Raw genomic sequence first — 24,469 nt, 5'->3', positions numbered from 1 at the left:
ACCTGTGTTGAGTAATTCCATGGAGCATCTGCTTATACATTTTGAGTCCACCACACCTCAGACATCACACTTCAGATGTCATGCTTCAAGGTGTCAAAGTACAAAGAAAGGCAGTCACTTCATGCTGGTTTCTTCTGACCTGAAACTGGAAATTTGCAAGCAACCGCCAATCTGCTAATTTCCCGTTCCAGCACCAATTGACTTGTAATTGAACTAAAATGTTTTGTATAGGCAACAGTTAGATTATATGGACTTAATAATGGGACTGGACAATTTAAATGCAACTGCACCTTAGCAGCAGAATAATACTTTGTGTATTACATGGTAATAGAATTCCTCTTGTTATAAAACAGCGAATTATCCAACTTACCATGAGCAATGTCATGGGAGATGCCCTAGTTGTATATAAATTTCTGTAATTTGCAGTCTACAAACAGAACATTGGCTAATAAACTCCACACATCAGTGGTCATTTTACGGGTCCGTACTGCCAGCTGGGAGCCTTGCCCATCGGCAACACACCAGAAATTCTGGCACACGCTCGCCACCATTTTCTGACCTTTAATGGCTGGAAAACCGCAGGCGACCTGCTGGCAGCACAGATTCAGGAAGTTACCCATATAATGTTATGATTATTTGTAACGAGAGTTATCTCTAAAGTTACACACATATCTATTTGGCAGTATTAACTACTAGAAATTAATCCAACCTGATGCTGTAGAGTATGACTCCATCCGGCTGAAGTCTGATGAGTTTGTTTTCCACTGTAACATCGTGAAACCAGGCTGACTTTGCATTCACTATATATGTGTCTGGTAACCACAGCTTATCCACAAAGCGGCTGTCCAGGCCCAGGGTCTTGTTGGTGTGGTTGTAAGACAGCCGTTCATCTTTCCAGATCTGACGTAGGAAAACTGTCATCGTGTATTCCTGACAAAAGGGACAGAAGAAATACTTCAAGGGAGAGTTCTGATTCTCACTGTGATACTGAATTTATCAGCTATATGTGCACTTCTTATTTTATAGAGGCTTGATCCTCCTAGACCTTAAGTAATCAACATTCACATCTATGAATTTCTCTTTTGCATAGCATTGTACAGTGTGTTATTGATTTCCCATCATTATTTGCAACTCTCTTATTGGGAGTATACATTCTTGTAAAGTAGTTAACAGCACTGGTTGTACTCTACTATTTCACTGGGATTTTTCTCTTCAGTAGCTTAAAGGGGGCCATCCTGTCCCAGGCTGGACAACAGCATCTGGCCTTTGCCAGACCCAACGTGAAGTACCTGCAGAGGGTGCGATCGTACACTGTGGGGTGGGCCATTTAATATTGAAAAGGCTTACGCTGACCCTAACAATGCTGGACACCAGTAACATGCTAGCATTACTAGCATCCAGTGGTACACTGGCGGTATTGACAGAAAAATATGATATAAGATGTCACTTCATTATTATCATCTTATTTGCTTCTGTCTTCCCCTTTTGGGTGGGCACTTCCCACATCCCGTGGAAGTGACTCCAAGAAGATCACTATGTGGCCAGCAATAGACGGAGACCGAGTGGGACTAGTTCCCACCACATTTTCCACCCGTGCCCACTCGAGTTATGCCAGAAAACTGATGCAGCTCGAGGTAGATCCTCGCTGAACAATGGTTGCTAGAACCAGTGCCTATCTCAAAAGGTTCTTGAAACGCGAGTGGGCCTATGGAATACTGTTGGTGTTGCTTACTGAGTAGATCCTATTTTGAACAGAATCTTCTAAATGATGCCACTGTAGCGGCTACCTCAAGGGCCCAATTTCACTGTAATAAAAACAGAAAATGCTGGAAAAACCTCAGGCTGTATCTGCAGAGAGATGCTTTTGTTCCCGATGTCACTGTGTCTGGTTTATTTTCAGATAACCTTCCCAAGTCCATTTTCAACGTGTGGTATTTTGTCTACCATTGAATTCTGATTTTTCAATCTCTTGTATCAGTTTTCTAAGCAAGACTTTGCTAAATATTGAAATTAAACTGGAATGATTGCATGGATCACAGAACTTTCTGATAAATGTTTGATCATTCTGCACGTAAGTGCTATTATTAGGGACAAATTCAAATGTTTGCAAATTAGTTAGTAGGTGGAAAATTCAGAGCAGTTTGGATTTAGCGTTTGGTTCTCAGTTCATCTATAAAGTCAATATGGCAATTGATTTTCTTTGGGATTGAGAGATGTTGCCAGTTCAGCCTGCAAACCTGAAGGATTCTTTAACCTAGTGACAAGCACTGCCTACAGAAAACTGACGCTGTGAAACCATATTAATTTTCTTGATATTGTACAGAATTATTATTAATGTAGCATCGCCACTCCAGATAAAGAGGATCAGCATTGGGATCAAGTTGTACCTGAAATCGGCCATGCAGCGGCAGGAGATGTTCCTACTATGTATCTATGACCCACTGAACGGAGATCTGCACTACAAATAGTGCTGGGGCTGCCATATGCTGAACGTCAGAGTTCAGTACAGGTCAGAGTGGGGCAGAGACTGTGGCTTGAGTTTTAAGGTGTGCTTTGTTGTTGATGAATATAAATTGAAAACCTTACTAACCAATGTCTCCACAACATGTGCAGAAGCAGGTCAAATAAAGTGACTTTTATTTAAAACAAAGTTTTTTCATGTTTGGTTTAGCTTTCAGAAATTTCTGGACAGTCTGCTCAAAGTAAGACTGGAAATCTGCCGTCCTGACCTGGTCTGGCCTATATGTGACTCCAGGCCCACAGCAATGTGGTTGACTCGTAACTGCCCCTCTGAAATGGCCTAGCGAGACACTCAGTTGTATTCAAGAAGGGGGCCACCTTCTCCAGGGCAATTAGGGATGGGCAATAAATGCTGGCCTCGCCAGCAACGCCCACATCCCATGAATGAATTAAAAAAACCATGTACTGTATATCCGGTATCTTCAGGGGGAGAAAAAACTACAGGGAAGCTAATGTCCTGTCAGAACAAAGAAGAAGGAACTTGCATTTAAGTAGCAACTTTCAGGTCCTCAAGACATCTGAAAGCACTCCACAGCCAAGGAATTACTTTTGAAGTGTAGTCACTGTTGTTTTATAGGTAAATATGGCAGCCACTTTGCACAAAGTATGGTCCCACAAACAACAAATGAGATAAATGACCAGATAATCTACTTTGGCGCTTTGACGGATAAATGTTGGCCAGAACACCCGCAGCACTGTCTGCTCTTCACATTAGAAGACAAAATTGAAGCTTCTTTGCTGCCTGTTCCCAGGTGTTGCGATATCTGCCCTGAAGTAGAGCTACATCCACCGGGAAGCAGCTGTTTCATCAGGCTGCCTTATTATCTCACCATTTCCCACAAAGACAATTTATATCGAAAGAAAAAGCAAGACCTGCATTACTGAAGGTGGGGGTAAGCAGGGGTCTATCAGTTATTCATTCAGAGGCTGACAACTTAAATGAAGCTCTCTGGATTCTCATTCCTATCTCCAGAGGTTGAAAGATTATCTGTCACTCATTGTCTTAGAGAAAAACAACATATTGTAATATATATTAATAAATCAAAACCATGTAAAATACAGTAGACCATCTGTATAACACTTATTTTAGAAGCTTCACAAGGAAGCACATTATGATGAAAGGCGTGTTACAGAGAGAATGTTTACATGGCTTCTCTCTTGGTAATGAAGCCTTTAACAAAGCACCATATCAGAGATTGTGGGACAGATTAGAGCGAGTTCGAGACACATTACTTTCATTACCTAGCACATGTATTGGAAAGTAATAATGCCTGCCCTGGTCCTTTCATTATCTTTTTCATTTTTGTGTGACGTCTTATTTAGGGTGAAGTTAATACCGTATATTAACCAGATTCAGACTCAGCTTAGGCAAAAAACATCAGTCCGCCCGCTTTGACAAGCCATAATATTACTACAGGGTTTGACATAATGCTACTGTCCTCCTCCCTCCTGCCCGCAGGTCCTCTCTGCCTGGATTTCGTAGGATGCATTGTGGTCCTCCTGACCTCGCTGTTGGCCCGTGCCACACCTTCCCTGGGCCCCGACCCCGCTGCTTGTCCACGTTGTGCCACTCCTGGGCCTTAACCTCACTGCTGGGCTCGTCCTCGCTCATGGGTCCCGGCCTCGGACATGAATGATGTTGTCTCTCACAGGATAAATTAGCACTGATATTCTCGCGATCCACTAGCCACTAGATCACTAGTCTAGTGGAGAAGCGCAGTCTTGACGGCAGAAAGGTCTGGGAATTTGGAAGCTAAGTTTAAGTGAAGAGCCAGTGCTCACTGAGAACAAAGAACAGGCATGGTCGGGGGATGGGCCGTGGGCTCAGGTAACTTTAACCGTGCAGCTTGAACTTGCAGTTAGGGATAAAATGCACCGACTATTAGAGCCAGGGGATCTTAAACAGCAGAAGAGAGGAGACTGGGAGGAAAAAGAGCAAAGGATGGCAACGGATGGCCAAGGATAGCAAAGGAGTTCCCTAGGGAGCTGCCAGTCCAGGAGCCATCTTGAAAACGGTTTGAGAACCTTTCCATCTCCACACAGTGCTGCCTGTTCACCAACAGAGGCTTTGTTTCACGAGCACAGCGACTTGTACTCACTCAAATCACTGCTGTGTTGCAGACTCTGTTTTATTTTGTTATGTTACAGACAACGTACCCGCCAGCGCACAGCACTAAAACGGAATTTATGTCTCACATACATCTTTTTAAACAAGGAAAGAGGAAAGAGGAAAGAGTACCATATTAGCTTCCGATATATGGTCAATACTGGCAACTTCTATAGCCAACGCAACGTTCAAAGGAGGCCCTGTATAATCAAAAGTACATAATCAGTAAATAATAGACTTTTAAGAAAAATATCCACACATTATGGGATTCAACTTAAATTAATGTTAAACCGCATAGCATATTACAGGAAACTCTTTGGTATCCGGCACCAACGGGACCGGCGTGTTGCCGGTTGATCAAAAATTCCGGATGACGGGGAGGGTTATCTACCGAGGCTATTTTTAACAAAGAAAAATTAAAAAATCAAGAAATGTGCAGTATACAGTACAGGTACAACCCCGGTAATCCGGCACCCTCGGGACCAGGCCGGTGCCGGACCACTGAAAATTCCGAACCACTGAAGGTGTCGAAAGTCGCCACAAACACCGCCACCAGCTGCTCCTCCTCTTCCTGCTGCTGCCCTCCCTGTGCCGCCGCCGACCCCGCCGCCCACGGGCTGCTCGGGCTCGGGCTCCATCGCTCCGCCGAGCCGTCGGTGATGCTGCACGGTCCAGGCGCTGATCCTGACCCGGCGCCGGTCCCAGGACCCGAGCCGGACCCATCCCAGGGAGGGAATGTGACAGCAGGACCTTCCTCGTGCCGGACCACTGAAGGTGCCGGACCGTCGGGTGCCGGATTACCGGTGTTCAACCTGTAATTGGGTACTCACCTACAGAATGTTGTGTTAAATGGATGGTGGAAGATGCTTGTTTAAGTACAGTACTGCCAGTTGAGGGTAATGCAATGCAATGACTACCAGCAGCGTGGGAGACACACAGCACCCCTGTAAAAGGGCGCATCAGAAGAGACTACCGGCAGCGCAGGAGAGTCAGGCTCCTGTTACAGGGGTATTGAGGTGTTCCGACTTCCGACAGCGCCAAGAAGCCGAGTAGTGGCAGTTTGGAGAACTACCCCCACTGACTAACTCGGCCACCGCGGGAGACTCGGACTCGGCAACATTGCCGGTTATTAGGTGTTGTTTTCGGAGTATGAATTAATAGAGAATTCTGGATATTTAGGTGCCGTTTAAACGAGAGTTTCCTGTATTTATCTTTTATCTCCTATTACCCACACAAACCCATCGTACAGCAACACTGTGGTCACCTGGAAGCAGCTGAATATTCGTGACAATTAAACTGAACATATACATGAACATGGATGATAAATATTTATATCTGAACTGCAGCGATTAGATTGGTCTGATCATTAACAATTTGGCTTGGTGTTACAATGGACATTGATCCCATTTGAATGTATACCTGAATCCGATGTCCGTGTGCTGCCAGTTCACGATCCTTCTCCACTGGTGCTTTAGGCTATTTAATGAGCTAGTAAATAAAACTAAAGCCTGCATTCCCTTTTTGTTTGTTTGTCTGTTTTTTCTCATTTTTTTTCTACTTTTGCTCCCCTCATCGCCTGAGATGCTGACGTGTGCTGTGGGTGCTGTTCAAGGACATCTGCCAGTCTTCTATCTCTTGCCCAAGTGGTCATTCTTTATGTGCGAGTCAGGGCAGCGAGCGCCTCCTGGCTGTTCTTCACAGAGCGGGTATTGGAGTTGACACCGATCCTGCCCTCATCCAATGACCATACATAGGACCATGAGTAGGTCATTCAGCCTCTTGAGCTTGCTCTGCCATTCCATTATATTATGGCTGATCTACACCTCAACTCTATTTACCCGACTTTACTCCATACCTTGATATCCTTAACTAACGAAAATCTATCCATTTCAGTCTTGAAAATTCCAATGTACCCAGCATCCAGCCTTTTGAGGGGGAGGGTTCCAGATTTCTACTACCCTTTATCGAAAAAGTGCTTTCTGATTTAATTCCTAAAATGCCTAGCTCTAATTTTACGATTTTCCTTCTTGTTTTGGATACCTCCATCAGAGCAAATAGTTTCTCTGCATCTACGCTATTGAATGCCTTTATCATTTTAAACTCCTCGATTATATCACCCCTCAACTTTCTAAACTGCAGGTACAATTATTCTACTTGTCTTTGTCTTGTTGAGCATGGGCTTACCTCCTATTCCTGGTCTAAAGTTCCGAGCATATCCCTTCATTAAATCATCCAGATTTGGTAACCAGGAAATTTCTATATCAGTGGTTATATACTCCCCGAGATCATTCATTGCCCTGTTTAAAAAAAAAGGTTTCTTTAAGATTACCGAGTCAGTTCAAGTTCAAAGCAATGACGTGGTAAAATGCAACCAACGTTCCACTGATGGCCTATGTTTCCGAGAGCTTAGAGGAATGAGAGGTGATCGAATGGAAACATGTAAAATTCTTAAGGGGCTTGACAGAGTTAATGCTGGGAAATGGTTTCCGCTGGCTGGGGAATCGAGAACACAGGGCCACAGTCACAGAATCAGGGGTCGGCCATTTAGGACTGAGATGAGGAGAAATTTCTTCATTCAGAGGGCTGTGGATGCTCAGTCGTTGAGTATATTCAAGATAGAGGTCGATAAGTTTTTGGGAACTAAGGGAATCAAGGGATATGGGGATAGTGCAGGAAGATGGAGTTGAGGTAGAAGATCAGCCATGATCTTGTTGAATGGCGGAGCAGGCTCGAAGGGCCAAATGGCCGACTCCTGCTCCTATTTATTATGTTCTTATGGCTCATCTGATAAGGCAATGTGCAGCTGAACCACACAGGCCAGTGAAATCTCAGGTTCTGAGCAATGTTGAGTTTGCTGATTTCAGCAAGGTAGAGGTGCTACTGTTGGCCTCAGTGCCTCTGAGATACAGAAGGGAAATTCAGTCAGAGTTCCCATTCATGCTTTCAACCTCGCTGTCAGTGCACATGGCACCCGGCTACCAACCATAGAGAACATCTACCAGAAACGCTGTTTACGGAGGTCACGGACCATCATCAAAGACCCTACCCACCCCAGCCACAGTCTGTTCACCCTCCTGCCATCTGGGAGATGCTACAGATGCATTCGCACCCGAACGACCAGATTTAGGAACAGCTTCTTTCCCAGGGCTGTCATCCTACTGAACTCTACAAATAAACTCTAAAGCCTGCACATCTGCCAATGCACTTTATTATGTTTATGTTTATGTATTACAAGCCAAATGAATGTTGAATGTTAAATGTCTTAATCAAAATGTACACTCTCGGGAGCTGCAAGCCTACATTTCGTTGTACTGCACTTGTGCACTAACAATGACAATAAAGTTGATTATTATTATTATTATTATTATTATTATATGTAGGTGCCAAATGAGGACCATGCTGCCACAATGTAATATCTGCTGAAAATTTTACCATTGAGCTGAAACAAGGGGTTAAATTCACAGCACCGTAGGGCTGGTGTGTATATATTAGTTTCAGATGGGAGCATCTAAACTGGAGACAATAAAAGATAATTTGACATTCCTGGTGACTATGCACACTTACTGCTGCTGTGACTATCCTATTTCTGGCCAAGTAAGGCTGGTGGATTCTGCTCTTTGAGGTGGGGGAGGGGGGTTAGCAAATTCTGATTAAAAGCTGACACTGGGGCCATGCATTAAAAAAAAGAAATACAGGCACCAAAAAAGGCCTTTGGGGAATAGGAAAAGGCTGCAAAACACAGGAGCATCAAGGGAAACTAAGTTCTGCCCCAGGACAGAGGGACAGAATGCAGAGGGGCTATTCTGTTTAAGTTAAGTGCGAGAGCCCACCAAAGTGGGATAGCATGCACCTTCATTATTTTAACATGAAGCCAAGTTCCATTGATTGAGTTAAGACATTCTGATCGTAACTATTGCACTGCCTTACCGTGGAAAAAAGCAGCTTGTGACTCAAACCAAAGTTTGGTTCACTTAGTTTAATCTGGCCCACCTTCAGAGAAATCGAAGGAATACACTTGCAGAAGACACAGAGATCTGGTCTAGATTACAAGGCAATTTCATAGTTACACTCCTGGATCGCGTTGTCATACAAGTAAATACAGGCCAATGGGCGCCAACTCCCATTAAAGTAAGACTCTCAGACCAGTTACGGGAGTAGGCCCCTTTCAAAATGGTACTGGCTGCATTGTTGGGGCTAATGGGGTGGTGAGGCTGCCGACCCCATTTTGAGGCTGTTACCGCCCCATTAACAGCACGGGAAACAAGTTAAAATCGACCTCAATGAGTGCAGCTGATGGAGACAGTTTTAGTTTCTCTCCGTCAACTTGACTCCACAGTGTAAACAAGCCGGGTTTCATCCCTGCTCAGCCATCGTTGTCCTAAAACTGGAGGAGGCTGTACAACTATAAGCACCATTACGGAGGGCTTTTCAACGTACAATTATTCAGGGGTGACTGAGTTAAACTACAGCCGCCCACTACTGGTCTACCTCTACAGCTCTGTGACCACACCTTAAATATTATATTGTACTGATTTTAAACATTAAAAAGCCTTTTGCCGTTGAAGTTTATTCTCCATTTAAAAAAAAGTAAAAGGCAGCCTCAGTTAGTGCCCTCAGAGGTACTGACACTTCAATGTAACTGATAGCAATGTGTGCTACAAGGCCTTGATTTTACAATGACATACTGGACAGTGTCTATATGTACAAAGGAATATGGTTGTGGTTTTTGGAGGCTAATCATCTCAGCCCCAGGCCAGGTACTGTATATATGATTTTATTGTGACAAACCATACTGTGTATGCATATTATCTTACAATGGTGTTCAGTACTGCATATATTATTTTACTGTTTGCCGTGGGCTGTATTTTGCTTCTTTGATAAGTGTCTGCATTAATTGCACCTAAAAGCATGTTGTTTCACAGAAATAAAACGATTTAACTAGCTTGTCATTATTTCAGTGTTGTGCACACAGACAATTCAGAGTTCTTGTCATTTATTTCAAAGGTACCGGCAGTTTATTTCCAAGGAGTCTGCAGCTCTGAGTTTCTACTGTAGCAGATGAACGTACTTCTGGGTGGTATAGTTAATGTTGCTAGGAGTATACATTATTATACGTTATGTGACTTTGTACTGTATACATTTTCCCACAAAGTTCATTTGGTAATTCTATGCTGTCTTATCATTTAAAACATACAGTATTCTCCCTTGCAGAATGTATTCATGTTAATTAAATAGACAATTATTTGTCTTGGGATCTTTGACTCATTAATATTTTACCATACAATCAACTTGAAAGAGATCCCCACCTTGAAAATACTTCTCACTTCTGCAGATCCTGTCACTTTCTATAACACTGTTATATTTCCTAAGGTTCCAGTGGTGTTCTCATTTAGGGACAGATCTCTTTAAGAAATGCTTAGAAGTGATTTCTCATTCCCGAAGAAGGGCTCTATATGAAATGTTGACTTGTCTTGATCTCTCCACAGATGCTGACTGACCTACTGTGTGTTTCCAGCAATTATAGTTTTTTTGTTTATTATTAATAATGCAATAATTGATTTTCTCATCAAAGTGTAACTGTGAAAAGAAACTAAAATTTCAATTGATTAGGAATGGTTAGAAAGTTAGGTATATTAATATATTATTGATATAGTGAAAGAAAGGCTTGCATTTATATAGCACCTTTCACAACCTCAGGACATCCCAAAGCACTTTCCAGTCAATGAAGTACTTTTTTTGAAGTGTAGTCATTGTTGTAATGTGGGAAACGCAGCAGCCAATTTGCGCACAGCAAGCTCCCACAAACAGCAATATGATAATGACCAGATCATCTGCCTTTTAGTGATATTGGTTGAGGGATAAATATTGTCCAGTATACTAGGTAGAACTCCCCTGCTCTTCTTCGAATTGCCATGGAATCGTTTACACCCACCTGAGAGAGGCAGACGGGGCCTCGGTTTAACGTCTCATCCGAAAGACGGCACCTCCGACAGTGCAGCACTCCCTCAGCACTGCCCCTCCGACAGTGCAACACTCCCTACGCTGGAGTGTCACAACCTTCTGACTCCGAGGGGAGAGTGCGAGCCACTGAGCCACAGCTGACACCTTCCACGACCCGAGGACGTCCCAAAGTCAATGAAGTGCTTCTGAAATGTAATCACTGTTGTAATGTATCAAATTGCTCAGGATTTAACGTTTTTGGCAACTTTTAGTGATTTTTGAATTACATCAAGTCAAACATTTTTAGTCATTTGTTTAAAAAAAATCAGGGGGGCGATTTTCTCCACCCTGAGGGGGCGGGGTATGGAGGTGGGACTGCCGGGAATGTGGCAGAATTTGGGGGCGGGTGGCAAACCCGCCCCCAACCCGCCTCAGGTAGTTAACAGGCAGAAAATAGGATTACCCCATTTTTGCCCTCCAAAACCCGCCAGCTCAGCGAGGCGAGTAGGGGGTCTGTGGGGGTCGGGGGGGTGCGAAGGTGTGGTGTGAAGGTTAGTGATGGGTGCAAGAGTGTAGAAGTGAGTATCTGAGGCAAGTCCTAAGTGTTTTTAAAAGTATACTTACCTTTGTTTCTTCCTGCAGGTTTCGGTCGGTTTCTGTACGGAGAGTCTCGCACCCTCTGTGTTGCAGATGAGAGATGGCCGTTACATTCTCAGATGCAACAAACATCACAATTCTGTAAAAGAAAGAAGGTTGATGAGGTCTTGAATGCAAGACCTCATCAAACTGCAGAGATTGTCACTGTTTGACAGTTTCACAGAGCTGTCAAACGATGACAATTCATCTGTCAAAAATTTTTGACAGATGACACATCATACGTTGATGTGCTCTGCAACTGGCTTTCCCTTAATTGGCCTGCTGAGCCCGCTGGGCGGGCTTAACAAGGTCAATCAAGGGAAAATAGCGTGGGTTGGCCACAAGTCGATGGAGGCGGGGCTGAAACCCGACAAGCATCAGTCCCGCCTCCAACTCGCCCCCATTGGCAAAATCACCCCCCCAGTTTTTCAAACAGTAGATTTCATTTGGGAAATCAATATATTGTTAATATATGTATATATCTATTCCTAAATGAGAACACCACTACAATTCTATGAAATGCAGCTTCTTCTTTTAGCCAGTCCCTCGGAACTGAGGATGACTTGCTTCCACATTAAAAATGAGTTCTCAGGTGACTGATTAATCTGATTAAGCTGATGACTGCTGGACAGACCACCGCCTAATCCGCTCTGTCATCTCCATCAATGTAGCCCCAAAACAGCGGCGGCAACAGAAACAATGCCGCAGGAAAATTAACGCTGGAGCACTCAAAGACCCCGCTAAGAAAGCCCTATTCAGCCTGCGCCTCACAAACAACCTGACGACTCCCAGTGATACAGAGACACAGAGTGCCCACAGCGTCTGGTCTGCACTCAAGGCCTCCATAATCAACACCTGTGAAGAGACGCTCAGTCACTCAACCAGGAAACACCAAGACTGGTTCGACAAGAACGACCAGGAGATCCAGGAGCTAATAAGCCGCAAGCGCAAGGCATTTCTGATCTGGAAACAGCAACAGAACTCGAGAGCAAGAAAGCAGCTCTACAGAAGCCTGAAGGCCGAGGTCCAACAAAAAACTCGCAACCTAAAGAACAGATGGTGGGTGGAGAAAGCGCAGGAGATCCAGCAGCTAGCCGACAACCACGACGTGCGTGGATTCTTTAGCGCAGTCAAGACCATCTACGGCCCAAGCACCCAAGGCCCTTCCCCACTGAACGGAGAGGTACTCATCAAGGACAGGGAAGCAGTCAGTGCCCGCTGGAAGGAGCACTTCGAAGATCTCCTTAACCATGACTCTGTCTTCGACACGAGTGTCCTCAACTCCATCCCACAGCATGCTACCCGCCACCATCTCAGCACAACCCCAGCCCGGCATGAGGTTGAAAAGGCCATCCGACAACTGAAGAACAACAAGGCCTCAGGAGCAGATGGAATCTCCGCTGAGGCACTAAAGCATGGTGGAGAAGCACTATTGGCGCGAATTTATTAACTCATTTCTCTTATCTGGAAGGAGGAGAGCATGCCAGGGGAATCTCAGACGCCGTAATTGTGACCATCTTCAAGAAAGGTGACAAGTCCGATTGCAGTAATTACAGAGGAGTTTCCCTGCTATCTGCCACAGGGAAAGTCATCGCAAGAATCCTCCTCAATCGCCTTCTCCCAGTGGCCGAAGAGCTCCTCCCAGAGTCGCAATGCGGATTCCGCCCACTAAGGGGCACAATGGACATGATCTTCACCGCACGTCAATTACAAGAGAAATGCAGGGAACAGCACCAACCGCTGTACATGGCCTTCTTTGATCTCACAAAGGCCTTTGACACTGTCAACCATGAGGGATTATGGAGTGTCCTCCTCAAATTCAGCTGCCCTCAAAAGTTTGTCACTATCCTCCGCCTGCTTCACGACGACATGCAAGCCGTGATCCTGACCAACGGTTCCACCACAGACCCAATTCACGTACGAACCGGGGTCAAGCAAGGCTGTGTCATCGCACCAACGCTCTTCTCAATCTTCCTTGCTGCAATGCTCCATCTCACCCTCAGTAAGCTCCCCACTGGAGTGGAGCTAATTTACAGAACAAACGGGAAACTGTTCAACCTCCGTCGCCTCCAGTCCAGATCCAAGGTCATCCCATCCTCTGTCGTCGAATTACAGTATGCAGACGATGCTTGCGTCTGCGCTCACTCGGAGGTCGAACTCCAAATCATCGTAAACACCTTCACCGAAGCATACGAGAGCATGGGCCTCACACTAAACATCCGTAAGACAAAGGTCCTCTACCAACTTGCCCCCGCCACACAGTACTGCCCCCAGATTATCAGAATCCACGACAAGGCCTTGGACAACGTGGACCACTTTCCATACCTTGGGAGCCTACTGTCAACAAGGGCAGACGTCGACGACGAAGTCCAACACCGCCTTCAGTGTGCCAGTGCAGCCTTCGGTCGCCTGAGGAAGAGAGTGTTTGAAGACCAGGACCTCAAACCCGGCACTAAGCTCATGGTCTACAGGGCAGCAGTGATACCTCCCCTGCTGTATGTCTCAGAGACATGGACCATGTACAGCAGGCACCTCAAAGCACTGGAGAGGTACCACCAATGCTGCCTCCGCAAGATCCTGCAAATCTATTGGCAGGATAGGCGCACCAACGTCAGTGTTCTTGCTCAGGCCAACATCCCCAGCATCGAAGCTCTGACCACGCTCAATCAGCTCCGATGGACGGGTCACATTGTCCGCATGCCCGATACGAGACTCCCAAAACAAGCGCTCTACTCGGAGCTCCGGCACGGCAAGAGAGCCTCAGGTGGGCAGAGGAAACGCTTCAAGGACACCCTCAAAGCCTCCTTGAAAAAGTGTAACATCCCCACCGACACCTGGGAATCCCTGGCCCAAGACCGCACAAAGTGGAGGAGAAGCATCCGGGAAGGCGCCGAACACCTCGAGTCTCTTCGCCGGGAGCAAGCGGAAGCCAAGCGCAGGCAGCGCAAGGAGCACACGTCAATCCAAGCACCCCACCCACCCGCCCCTTCAACCACCGTCTGCCCCACCTGTGACAGAGACTGTAGGTCCCGCATTGGACTCATCAGTCACCTGCGAGCTCATTTTTAATGTGGAAGCAAGTCATCCTCGGTTCCGAGGGACTGCCTAAGAAGAAGAAGGAGTAATCCAATGCGGGACCTACAGTCTCTGTCACAGGTGTGGCAGACAGTGGTTGAAGGGGCGGGTGGGTGGGGTGCTTGGGTTGACGTGTGCTCCTTGCGCTGCCTGCGCTTGGCTTCCACTTGCTCCTGGCGAAGAGACTCGAGGTGTTCGGCGCCTTCCCGGATGTTTCTCCTCCACTTTGTGCGGTCTTGGGCCAGGGATTCCCAGGTGTCGGTGGGGATGTTACACTTTTCCAAGGAGGCTTTGAGGGTGTCCTTGAAGCATTTCCTCTGCCCACCTGGGGCTCTCTTGCCGTGCCGGAGCTCCGAGTAGAGCGCTTGTTTTGTGAGTCTCGTATCGGGCATGCGGACGATGTGCCCGTCCATCGGAGCTGAACAAGCGTGGTCAAAGCATCGATGCTGGGGATGTTGGCCTGAGCGAGAACACTGATGTTAGTGCGCCTATCCTGCCAATGGATTTGCAGGATCTTGCGAAGGCAGCGTTGGTGGTACCTCTCCAGTGCTTTGAGGTGCCTGCTGTACATGGTCCATGTCTCTGAGGCATACAGGAGGGTGGGTATCACTACTGCTCAGTAGACCATGAGCTTGGTGCTGGGTTTGAGGTCCTGGTCTTCAAACACTCTCTTCCTCAGGTGACCGAAGGCTGCACTGGCAAATTGAAGGCGGTGTTGGACTTCGTCATCGACGTCTGTCCTTGTTGACAGTAGGCTCCTGAGGTATAGAAAGGGGTCCACGTTGTCCAAGGCCTTGTCGTGGATTTTGATAATCGGGGGGCAGTACTGTGTGGCGGGGGCAGGTTGGTAGAGGACCTTTGTCTTATGGATGTTTAGTGTAAGGCCCATGCTCTTGTACGCTTCGGTGAAGGTGTTGACAATGGTTTGGAGTTCGACCTATGAGTGAGTGCAGACGCAAGCGTCGTCTGCATACTGTAATTCAACGACAGAGGATGGGACGACCTTGGATCTGGACTGGAGGCGACGGAGGTTGAACAGTTTCACGTTTGTTCTAAAATTAGCTCCACTCCAGCGGGGAGCTAGCTTCTTCTTCTAGCAGCGTTACAGAAAATAACAAAATCTTCAGAACCCATTTTTATGGATTGTCGTGTCTTGAAATACTTCAAACTGGTTTCTCTTTCAAGTTGTTTGTATGTTAGGACACTGACGAATCATCGATTCCTGGACCGCAGTTACACATACAGCAAAAATGTAACCAGTAACTGACATGAATCAGTCATTCATGAAAGAAAGACTTATGAAATAATACTGAGCGGCCTGCGAGTGGCGCTGTCCAGGGAGAGTATAAATACTCGGGCATGGGCCCAGCTTGCGCAGGACATTCTTAACAGGAACTAGTGAAGGACACAACTAGATCTCCATGTTGTAAAACAGTTGATTAAAGCTTTGTTTAACGCTTAGACCGAGGGCCTAGTAGTTTTCTTACGTCAGTAACTAATCGTAAATATTTCTGATCATCACAAAATATCAGTTGATGTGGGGACAGTCCAAAAGTCAGCTTCTAAAGGTGACTGGAGGTGCATTCACACTCTAACTGAGGAGTCGGTGTGAAGCAGTTCACTTTGCCCTGATGTTGCAGCGACAGCGCAAACAAAGCTTGAATCCAACATCAGCGCCCGCCCTGACACCCGAATGAAGCTGAAGGCGACTCCCCCGGAGGAGGCACTTTTACTCCGCTTCACTTGTGAGTCAGTCGGGCCCCGGTACTTGATTTACACTCCATGGCCTAGAAATTCAGTAAGGCGCTGCAAGCTTTGCGCCCAGTTACCGCCTAAAGAGGGCTTCTGCGCCAATACAGGAGTTTGCGCTGATATTCAGCGCAGCGGTAATGGCGGCGGTAGCCGTTAGCGCTGCGCCGGCACCGATGACGTCATCGGTGTGCGCAGTGCCCCGGTTCCGCCCCGATAACGGCCCGATCCCCATATTTAGTTGCGGCCGCCTCTTCCGCAGCGGCCGCAAACAGCGACCAGAAAACGGGGCCGTACTGTAGCCTTAGTGGGGCGCTTTAAGGTGGCGGTGCGGCCGGCCGCTTTTTCGGCGGCCGCCTGCCCACACCTCCTTCCCCGGCCTCCTCCACCGCCCCCCCCCCCGCGGCATTGCCGGCTGCTTTCCGCGAACCCGGCACTTCTCCGTGGTGCCGGGCTCATTTGCCGGCACTATCCAGCGGCGATCTCCCCGTTGCAGGCACCTCCACCTTAAGAGAAGGAGGAGGCCTGCAGTACCGCAGCCTGCCGCTCCGCAGCGGGTGGCGCAGCGGTGCCTAGAGCGCTGAAATTCAGTTTCAGCGCCCCAAGCGGGGGCGGGCACATCCTGGAATAGCGCCCGGTTCCGAATTGGGGCGCAAAAAGTGAATATCTGACGGTCGCAAATGGCTCCGCGCCCAGCGCTAACTTTTGGGCGCTAGCCAGCTGGCAGGGCCATAGTGAATTTCTAGGCCCATGTTTGGTGTTGGCCCCAAGTGGTTTCAGCTTTACACCGTCGCTGTACCTGTGGAGTGTGGATGCAACCCAAAAAAGCTTGAATCGGTATAATTCAATGAAAAAAAAACTTACAGCAGTTGCAAAAAATTGTCAAATTCCGAGAAATCTATCAATAATACATATTGATTTTCCCAACTAAAGACCCTCCGCGCCGAGAGATTGAAAATTTAAACTAATTGAAGAAAGCGGAGACCAAATTTGCACTGTTCCGCCAGTAATTCTCCCAGGTACACGGCTGTCAGGGACACTGATGGTTTCTTGCTGTCAAAATGTCCAAGAATTCCTCACTATTTTATTTTATTCTGTTTTAAGTACCACATCTTGTTTACAGGCGATGAAAAGATGAGCGTGTTTCAAGGTGGGCAGTGTCACAGAGGAGGTCGTTCACATTCCACACAATCCTCCGACTGTAGTTTCCACAGCTGTCAAATGTCAGAAAGATTAGAGCCCCTGGCAGTGAATTAGCAAGCTACTGTGAAATTTCCTGGGGCTAGATACAAAATGTGCAGTCTATGTTAACCCAAGCTGCATGCAAACTGGCTGCAATTTCAGTATTCGGTACCTGTCATTGTCCTTGTGTAACATTTTACCATAGATCTGAAGTCACAGCGCTATTATTTTTTTCTGTAAGCTTACATTAATGTTAAATATCGGCCTGTTTAACACTTTTATTATTTCTTACACCCCATTTTGCTTTCAAGAAACCGTATCTAAACTTTAGTATAATGTTATTATTTTCTGACAATCCTTGGTCCTACTTATTGACACAGGCACATTTATTCATGACTTATTTTGCCTGAAAATAAATTTTAAAATGAAGTTGATTAATGGGATTGGGATAATGGAGATATAATTTCCCTATTTTAAAATAACTCAGCATTAAAATGGCAAAGGCATTCACTCCTCTAATGACTGGTGGGATGGGCGGACACATGGCGATGAAATTCAATGCAGCAAAGTGTAAGGTAGGAAGAATGAGGAGAGACAATACATGGTAAATGGGACAATGTTAAAGGGGGTGTAAAGAAGAGGGAGACCGGGGGGTGTTTGTGCACAAATCTTTGAAGGTGGCAAGGACAGGTTAACAAAGCAGTTAATAAAGCATACGGGATCCTGGGCTTCATAAACAGAGTGCAAAAGCCAGGGAGTTATGCTAAATCTTTATAAAACACTAGTTCGAGTATTGTGTCCAATTTTGGGCACCACACTTTAGGAAGGAGGTGAAGGCCTTGGGAGGGTGTAGAAGAGATTTACTAGACTGGTTCCAGGGATGAGGGATTTCAGATATATGGATAGACTGGAGAAGCTGGGGTTGTTCTCCTTGGAGCAGAGAAGGCTAAGAGGAGATTTGATAGAGGTGTTTAAAATCATGAGGGGTTGAGACAGAGTAAATAAAGAGAAACTGTTTCCAGTGGCTGAGGGGTCGATAACCAGAGGGCACAGACTGAAGGTGATTGGCAAAAGAACCAGAGGCGACAGGAGGAAGAACATTTTTACGCAGCGAGTGGTTAGGATTTGGAATGCGCTGCCTGATCGGGAGGTGGATACAGATTCAATAGGAGCCTTCAAAAGGGAATTGGATAAATACTTGAAGGAGAAAAAATTGCAGGGATTTGGGGAAAGAGCAGAGGGAGTGGGACTGACTGGATTGCTCTTCGAAAGAGCCGGCGCAGACTCGATGGACCGAATGGCCTCTTTCTGTGCTGCAGGATTCTATGATTCTATGATTATCATGTTCTTTAGTAATAGTAACAGTTAATAGAAAATAGCCACATCATTCTAAAACCTCAGACTGCAATGCCACCACTCATAATCTAACAGGAGAACATGTAGAGAAGGTACAGTTTGTTGTGATATGTGTGTGAGAGATAGTTCAACTTTTTCCTTTATTTTTAAAGTTACAGTGAAATGCTGGGGGAGGATGGTAACTGGGGGTGATGCACTTCCCCAGCAGCTGGGGGACCTTTTTTATATATGTTCCTGGGATGTGGGCGTTGCTGGCAAGACCACCATTTATTGCCCATCCCTAATTGCCCTTGAGAAGGTGGTGGTGAGCCACTGTCTTAAACCGCTGCAGTCCGTGTGGTGAAGGTACTCCCACAGCGCTGTTAGGGAGGGAGTTCCAGGATTTTGACCCAGCGACGATGAAGGAACGACCGATATATTTCCAAGTCAGGATGGTGTGTAACTTGGAGGGGAACTTGGAGGTGGTAGTGTTCCCATGCACCTGCTGCCCTTGTCCTTCTAGGTGGTTGAGGTTGCGGGTTTGGGAGGTGCTGCCGAAGAAGCCTTGGTAAGTTGCTGCAGTGCATCTTGTAGATGGTACACACTGCAGCCACGGTGCGCCGGTGGTGGAGGGAATGAATGTTTAAAGTGGTGGATGGGGTGCCAATCAAGCGGGCTGCTTTGTCCTGGATGGTGTCGAGCTTCTTGAGTGTTGTTGGAGCTGCACTCATCCAGGCAAGTGGAGAGTATTCCATCACACTCCTGACTCTTGCCTTGTAGATGGTGGAAAGGCTTTGGGAAGTCAGGAGGTGAGACACTCGCCGCAGAATACCCAGCCTCTGACCTGCACTTGTAGCCACAGTATTTATGTGGCTGATCCAGTTAAGTTTCTGGTCAATGGTGACCCCCCCCCCCCCCAGGATGTTGATGGTGGGGGATTTGGTGATGGTAATGACGTTGAATGTCAAGGGGAGGTGGTTAGACTCTCGCTTGTTGGAGATAGTCATTGCTTGGCACATTTGTGGCGTAAATGTTACCTGCCACTTATCAGCCCAAGCCTGAATGTCATCCAGGTCTTGTTGCATGCGGGCATGGACTGCTTCATTATCTGAGGAGTTGTGAATGGCACTGAACACTATGCAATCACCAGCAAACATCCCCACTTCTGACCATAAGATGGAGGGAAGGTCATTGATGAAACAGCTGAAGATGGTTGGGCCGAGGACACTGCCCTGAGGAACTCCTGCGGCGATGTCCTGGGGCTGAGATGATTGACCTCCAACAACTACAACCATCTTCCTTTGTGCTAGGTATGACTCCAGCCAGTGGAGAGTTTTCCACCTGATTCCCACTGACTTCAGTTTTACTAGAGCTCCTTGACGCCACACTCGGTCAAATGCTGCCTTGATGTCAAGGGCAGTCACTCTCACCTCACCTCTGGAATTCAGCTCCTTTGTCCATGTTTGGACCAAGGCTGTAATGAGGTCGGGAGCCGAGTGGTCTTGGTGGAACCCAAACTGGGCATCAGTGAGCAGGTTATTGGTGAGTAAGTGCCGCTTGATAGCACTGTCGATGACACCTTCCATCACTTTGCTGAGTAGACTGATGGGGCGGTAATTGGCCGGATTGGATTTGTCCTGCTTTTTGTGAACAGGACATACCTGGGCAGTTTTCCACATTGTCGGAAAGATGCCAGTGTTGTAGCTGTACTGGAACAGCTTGGCTAGAGGCGCGGCTAGTTCTGGAGCACTAGTCTTCAGCACGACAGCTGGGATGCGGTCAGGGCCCACAGCCTTTGCTGTATCCAGTGCGCTCAACCGTTTCTTGATATCAGGTAGAGTGAATCAAATTGGCTGAAGACTGGCTTCTGTTATGGTGGGGACCTCAGGAGGAGGCCGATATGGATCATTCACTCGGCACTTCTGGCTGAAGATGGCACCTATACAATTTTTAGTGGTTGGTATAAGAACAGAAGAAGTAGAGAGGTATGGACACCTACCCACCATTTTGGTGAAAGAAAGATGCATAACGACCTTAGCAGACTGGAACATATACGCATTTTGGAAGGAAAAATGAAGAAAGGCAATATAAACTAAATAATGCAATAGTAAAGGCCGTGCTCAACAGAGAGACCTGGGGATTCACACACACAAATATTTGCAGATGGTAGGACAAGTTGATCAAGCTGTTAAAGAGCGCATATGGGATCCTTGGTTAGAGGCATAGAGTACAAAATCAAGGAGGTTATGGTAAACCTTTATATATTACTGGGTAAACCTCAGCTAGAATATTGTATCCAATTCTGGGCACCACACTTTCGTGGAGAGACTGCAGAAGAGATTTACCAGAATGGTACCAGGGACGAGGGACCAATTATGTGGAGAGACTTTAGAAGCTGGCCTTGTTCTCCTTAGAGCAGAGACGGTTAAGGAGAGATTTAATCGAGGTGTTCAAAGTTCTGAGGGGTTTTGATAGAGTGGATAGGGAGAAACTGTTTCCACTGTGTTGGTAACCACAGGACACAGATTTAAGATCATTGGCAAAAATGCCAGGGGGGAGATGAGGAGATTTTTTTTATGCAGCGAGTTCTTATGATCTGGAATGCATTGCCTGAAAGGGTGGCGGAAGCAGATTCAATAGCAACTTTCAAAAGGGAATTTGATATATACATAAAAAGGAAAAATTGCAGGGCTCTGGGGAAAGAGCAGAGGAGTGGGACTAATTGGGTAGCTCCTCTAAGAGCCGGCACAGACACAATGGGCCGAATGGCCTCTTTCTGTGCGGTATGATTCTATGATATAAGTGACAAAATGTGCATGTGCAGGAGGTAGGGGAATGGTTAATTAAAAAGATCTGGTGGCCATGTTTGACAAAACCTTTCCTACTTGTGTTGATGTGATGGTGTAAATCACTGACTGGCATCACCACTCACCGTGACCTTCCCACTCAATGTTAAGTGACAAAAATGACTTTTGTGGTTCTTCTTTCTCCCCCCTCCCCATGAAAGATTTCCCAAACCCTTTTTCCGAGAAGACAATATTCCTGTGGGACTGAATCCTGCTGAGGAGGAACGCTCCCTTTGGCAAATAAGAACTGATTTTAAAAGCTCCACTTTCCCATTAAGAGGATAGTGTGCAGTCATGCATTAGCTCGATTGCTAATGTTATGTCACCTCTTACATTAGTGTAGCTTTTCATGCAACATATGATGAGGTTTAGTGATGGTTTATGGTTTAACTGAAGTACCACAGAAACTATCTTGAAGCTGTTTATAAAAACACCCAATTGCCAATACATCACTCTGGATAAATTTTAATTATAATATACTTGATACTGAATTTGGTTTAGGTTAAATACCCAACCTCACACAAGATGACAAAAATAGAATCAGAGCTTGTAGAGTTTATGGGACTTTCTACACAACCATGCTCTTCAAATATCAGCCTAAAACTGACAAAGCAACAATAACAACAGTCAGGACCACGCCACAACACTCCACAATGTGGGGCACACTACAAGCTGTAGCACTTGTGCACTATTAGGTTCAAATGATATTAGTAAACAATAAATAAAAATAAGTTGAAAATGCTCATATATAAACACAGGAGACACAGAATCCAGCTATACAACTGACTAAAGATCAGTGGTTTCTGTGGAAAAAACTCACTAATGTCGCAGCCCTCAAAACTCCCTCACACACGCAGTAGTTTATTTTTGGTAAACCACTGGTCCCTGATAGGATACTCTACAGTATTGGTGTTGCACATATTATTGTATATTTTAAGACTCCATTATTATCTGTGCAGATTATTGCAATATATTATGCACTTTAATAATAGTAACTGTTAATGCAAAACATTCAAATTTATTGCCAACAGTCAGCAATGGAATTGCCCCTCCTACAATATGTAATGAAAGCCTTCACTCCAGACTACAATAATCTGCGTGCAGAAGGTATAATGTGATGCACTGTGTATGTTTCCCACAAAAGATGTTGAGGAGCGTCACCACATTCACTCCCTTAGAACAGGAGAAAGACCAACGAGAGAGGCCACTCGGCCCTTCAATTCTCATTCCTGTAATAGACAAATTCTCCCATTTACTTTATATAATCAACATTATATTTTTTTTAATGTTCCATTTTTCCCAGACTGAGACTCTCCAGCAATATTTTCCAGTTATTTTCCCATAGTTCATGCTTTATTTCTTTGACGTGTACCTTTAATAAAGAGGTATGTCTTCTGTTTGGGTTCTTTCTTTACCTCAGCGCCAGATAATCTGAATGTACATAACAGACCCTAATTCTCCAAAATTGATACACTTATAATGAAATTTCAATAAAAATAAAATGCTTTTGAAGAAGCAATAAATGTCAGCTGGTTAGGCAACTGAATCACACGTCCATGTCTCAGTTCTGTTACATCCATAACAACAGCTGAAGCATCTTCCATTTATATAGTGCCTTGATCATAGAAAAACAGCCAACAGTGCTCACAGAGGTAAAGAGTCGATGGCTTAAATGGAAATAAAACTCAGGACAGAAGAGAAACAAGCTGCCAACTCCCTATCGCCCATTTTACACTATCGTACAATCAAGATATGCCCCATTGGGAGAGCTGACCAAGGCTTGGTCAAAGAGCTGGATTTTAAGGAGGGATTTCCAGAGCATGGGGCCTCAGCATCTGAAGGAACAGCTAACAATGGTGGGGCAATGAAAGGGGGAATGCACAAGAGACGAGCGACAGAGGGGACGATCTTGCCAGCCCTGGGGAGGCGGGAATGGAGGCGGGACTGCCAGGAAAATGGCAGAACCTGGGGGCAGGTACCCATCCCGCCCCCAACCTGCCTCCGTGCCATCTTCCCGTCTCCTGGAGATTACAGCCACTTAACTGCCTGTTAACAGGTAGTGCCTTGATCATAGATGTCGGGAAACCCCGCTAGGGTCAGCGAGGCGAGCAGTGGGTCTGCGGGGTCGGAGGGTTCGAAAAGTGCGCTGTGGAGGTGAGTGATGGGTGCAAGTGTGGAGAGGTAAGTATGTGAGGTGAGTGAAAAGTGTTAGAATAAGTTTCCTTACCTTTGTTTCTTCCTGCAGGCTTCAATTGTTGGGAAATTTGAGGCTCCGGCATCTCCACAGCAGAGATGACAGAATGGCTGCTTCATTCTCCGATGCAACAGCCATCTGATTTCTGCTCAGGAAAGAGGTTTGATGAGTCTTGAGTACAAGAACTCGCCAAACAACAGAGAATGTCCGTGTTTGACAGTTTCACAGAGCTGTCAAACGATGACAATTCATCTGTCAAAAATTTTTGACAGATGAAACGTCACATGCTGACGTTCTCTGTCACTGGCTTTTCCTTAATTGGCCTGCGGAACCCGCTGGGCGGGCTTAACAAGGTCAATCAAGGGACATAGCGTGGGTTGGCCGCAACTCGATGGAGGCGGGACTAAAACCCGACAAGCAGCAGTCCTGCCTCCAACTCGCCCCCATTGGCAAAATCACCCCCAGAGAGTTGGGAGGTTATAGGGCTAGAGGAAGGTAGAGAGATAGGGAAGGGCAAGGCCCTTGTATGAGAATCTTACCTAACCTTGTGTTTACTTAACAGCAATTAGATTTTGGGCTTTTAAAGGAACAAGGCTTCACCTTAACAGAATAACATAATGTGGAGCATATGGCGAAGCACTCCTGTCCTCAGAAAACAATGTACCTTCTGTTAGTGTAAATGCAGGTAAATATATATGTGTGTATGTATGATCTCCAATGGCATTGTTCAGAGCGGGCCAGAAGATACACTGGGGTAGAAATTGGGCGTTGTTGTGCCAGTTTTGTGGGCACATTGAGGATCAATTCTGGGAACCAATGTCCTGCGCTCACAGTCTGCCTGAAAGAAGTGTGATCCGATATTGGGGAGATCATTTTTCAGGCATC

At 46.1% G+C, this 24,469-nt stretch overlaps 1 protein-coding gene across 2 annotated transcripts in view; it reads right to left on the bottom strand.

Annotated features, from left to right (window-relative positions):
* gabrd (gamma-aminobutyric acid type A receptor subunit delta) overlaps positions 1-24,469 on the bottom strand; it is a 38,261-nt gene that overhangs the window by 9,646 nt on the left and 4,146 nt on the right. Inside the window, exons 2-4 of one of the 2 annotated variants that reach the window (XM_085967509.1) lie at positions 6,812-6,924; positions 4,760-4,827; positions 710-930 (exon numbers count right to left, since the gene is read on the bottom strand). In XM_085967509.1, the coding sequence (XP_085823635.1) occupies positions 710-930; positions 4,760-4,827; positions 6,812-6,924 (402 nt within the window). The remainder of the gene's footprint in view (positions 1-709; positions 931-4,759; positions 4,828-6,811; positions 6,925-24,469) is intronic. The other variant, XM_085967510.1, reaches the window with a different exon arrangement.

The sequence above is a fragment of the Somniosus microcephalus genome, chromosome 25, assembly GCF_052327205.1.
Source record: "Somniosus microcephalus isolate GS21.2 chromosome 25, FLI_Smic_1.0, whole genome shotgun sequence".
NCBI lineage: Eukaryota > Metazoa > Chordata > Chondrichthyes > Squaliformes > Somniosidae > Somniosus > Somniosus microcephalus.
The sequence above is the reverse complement of the archived record's forward strand: the minus strand, read 5'-3'. Positions and strand labels throughout refer to the sequence as shown.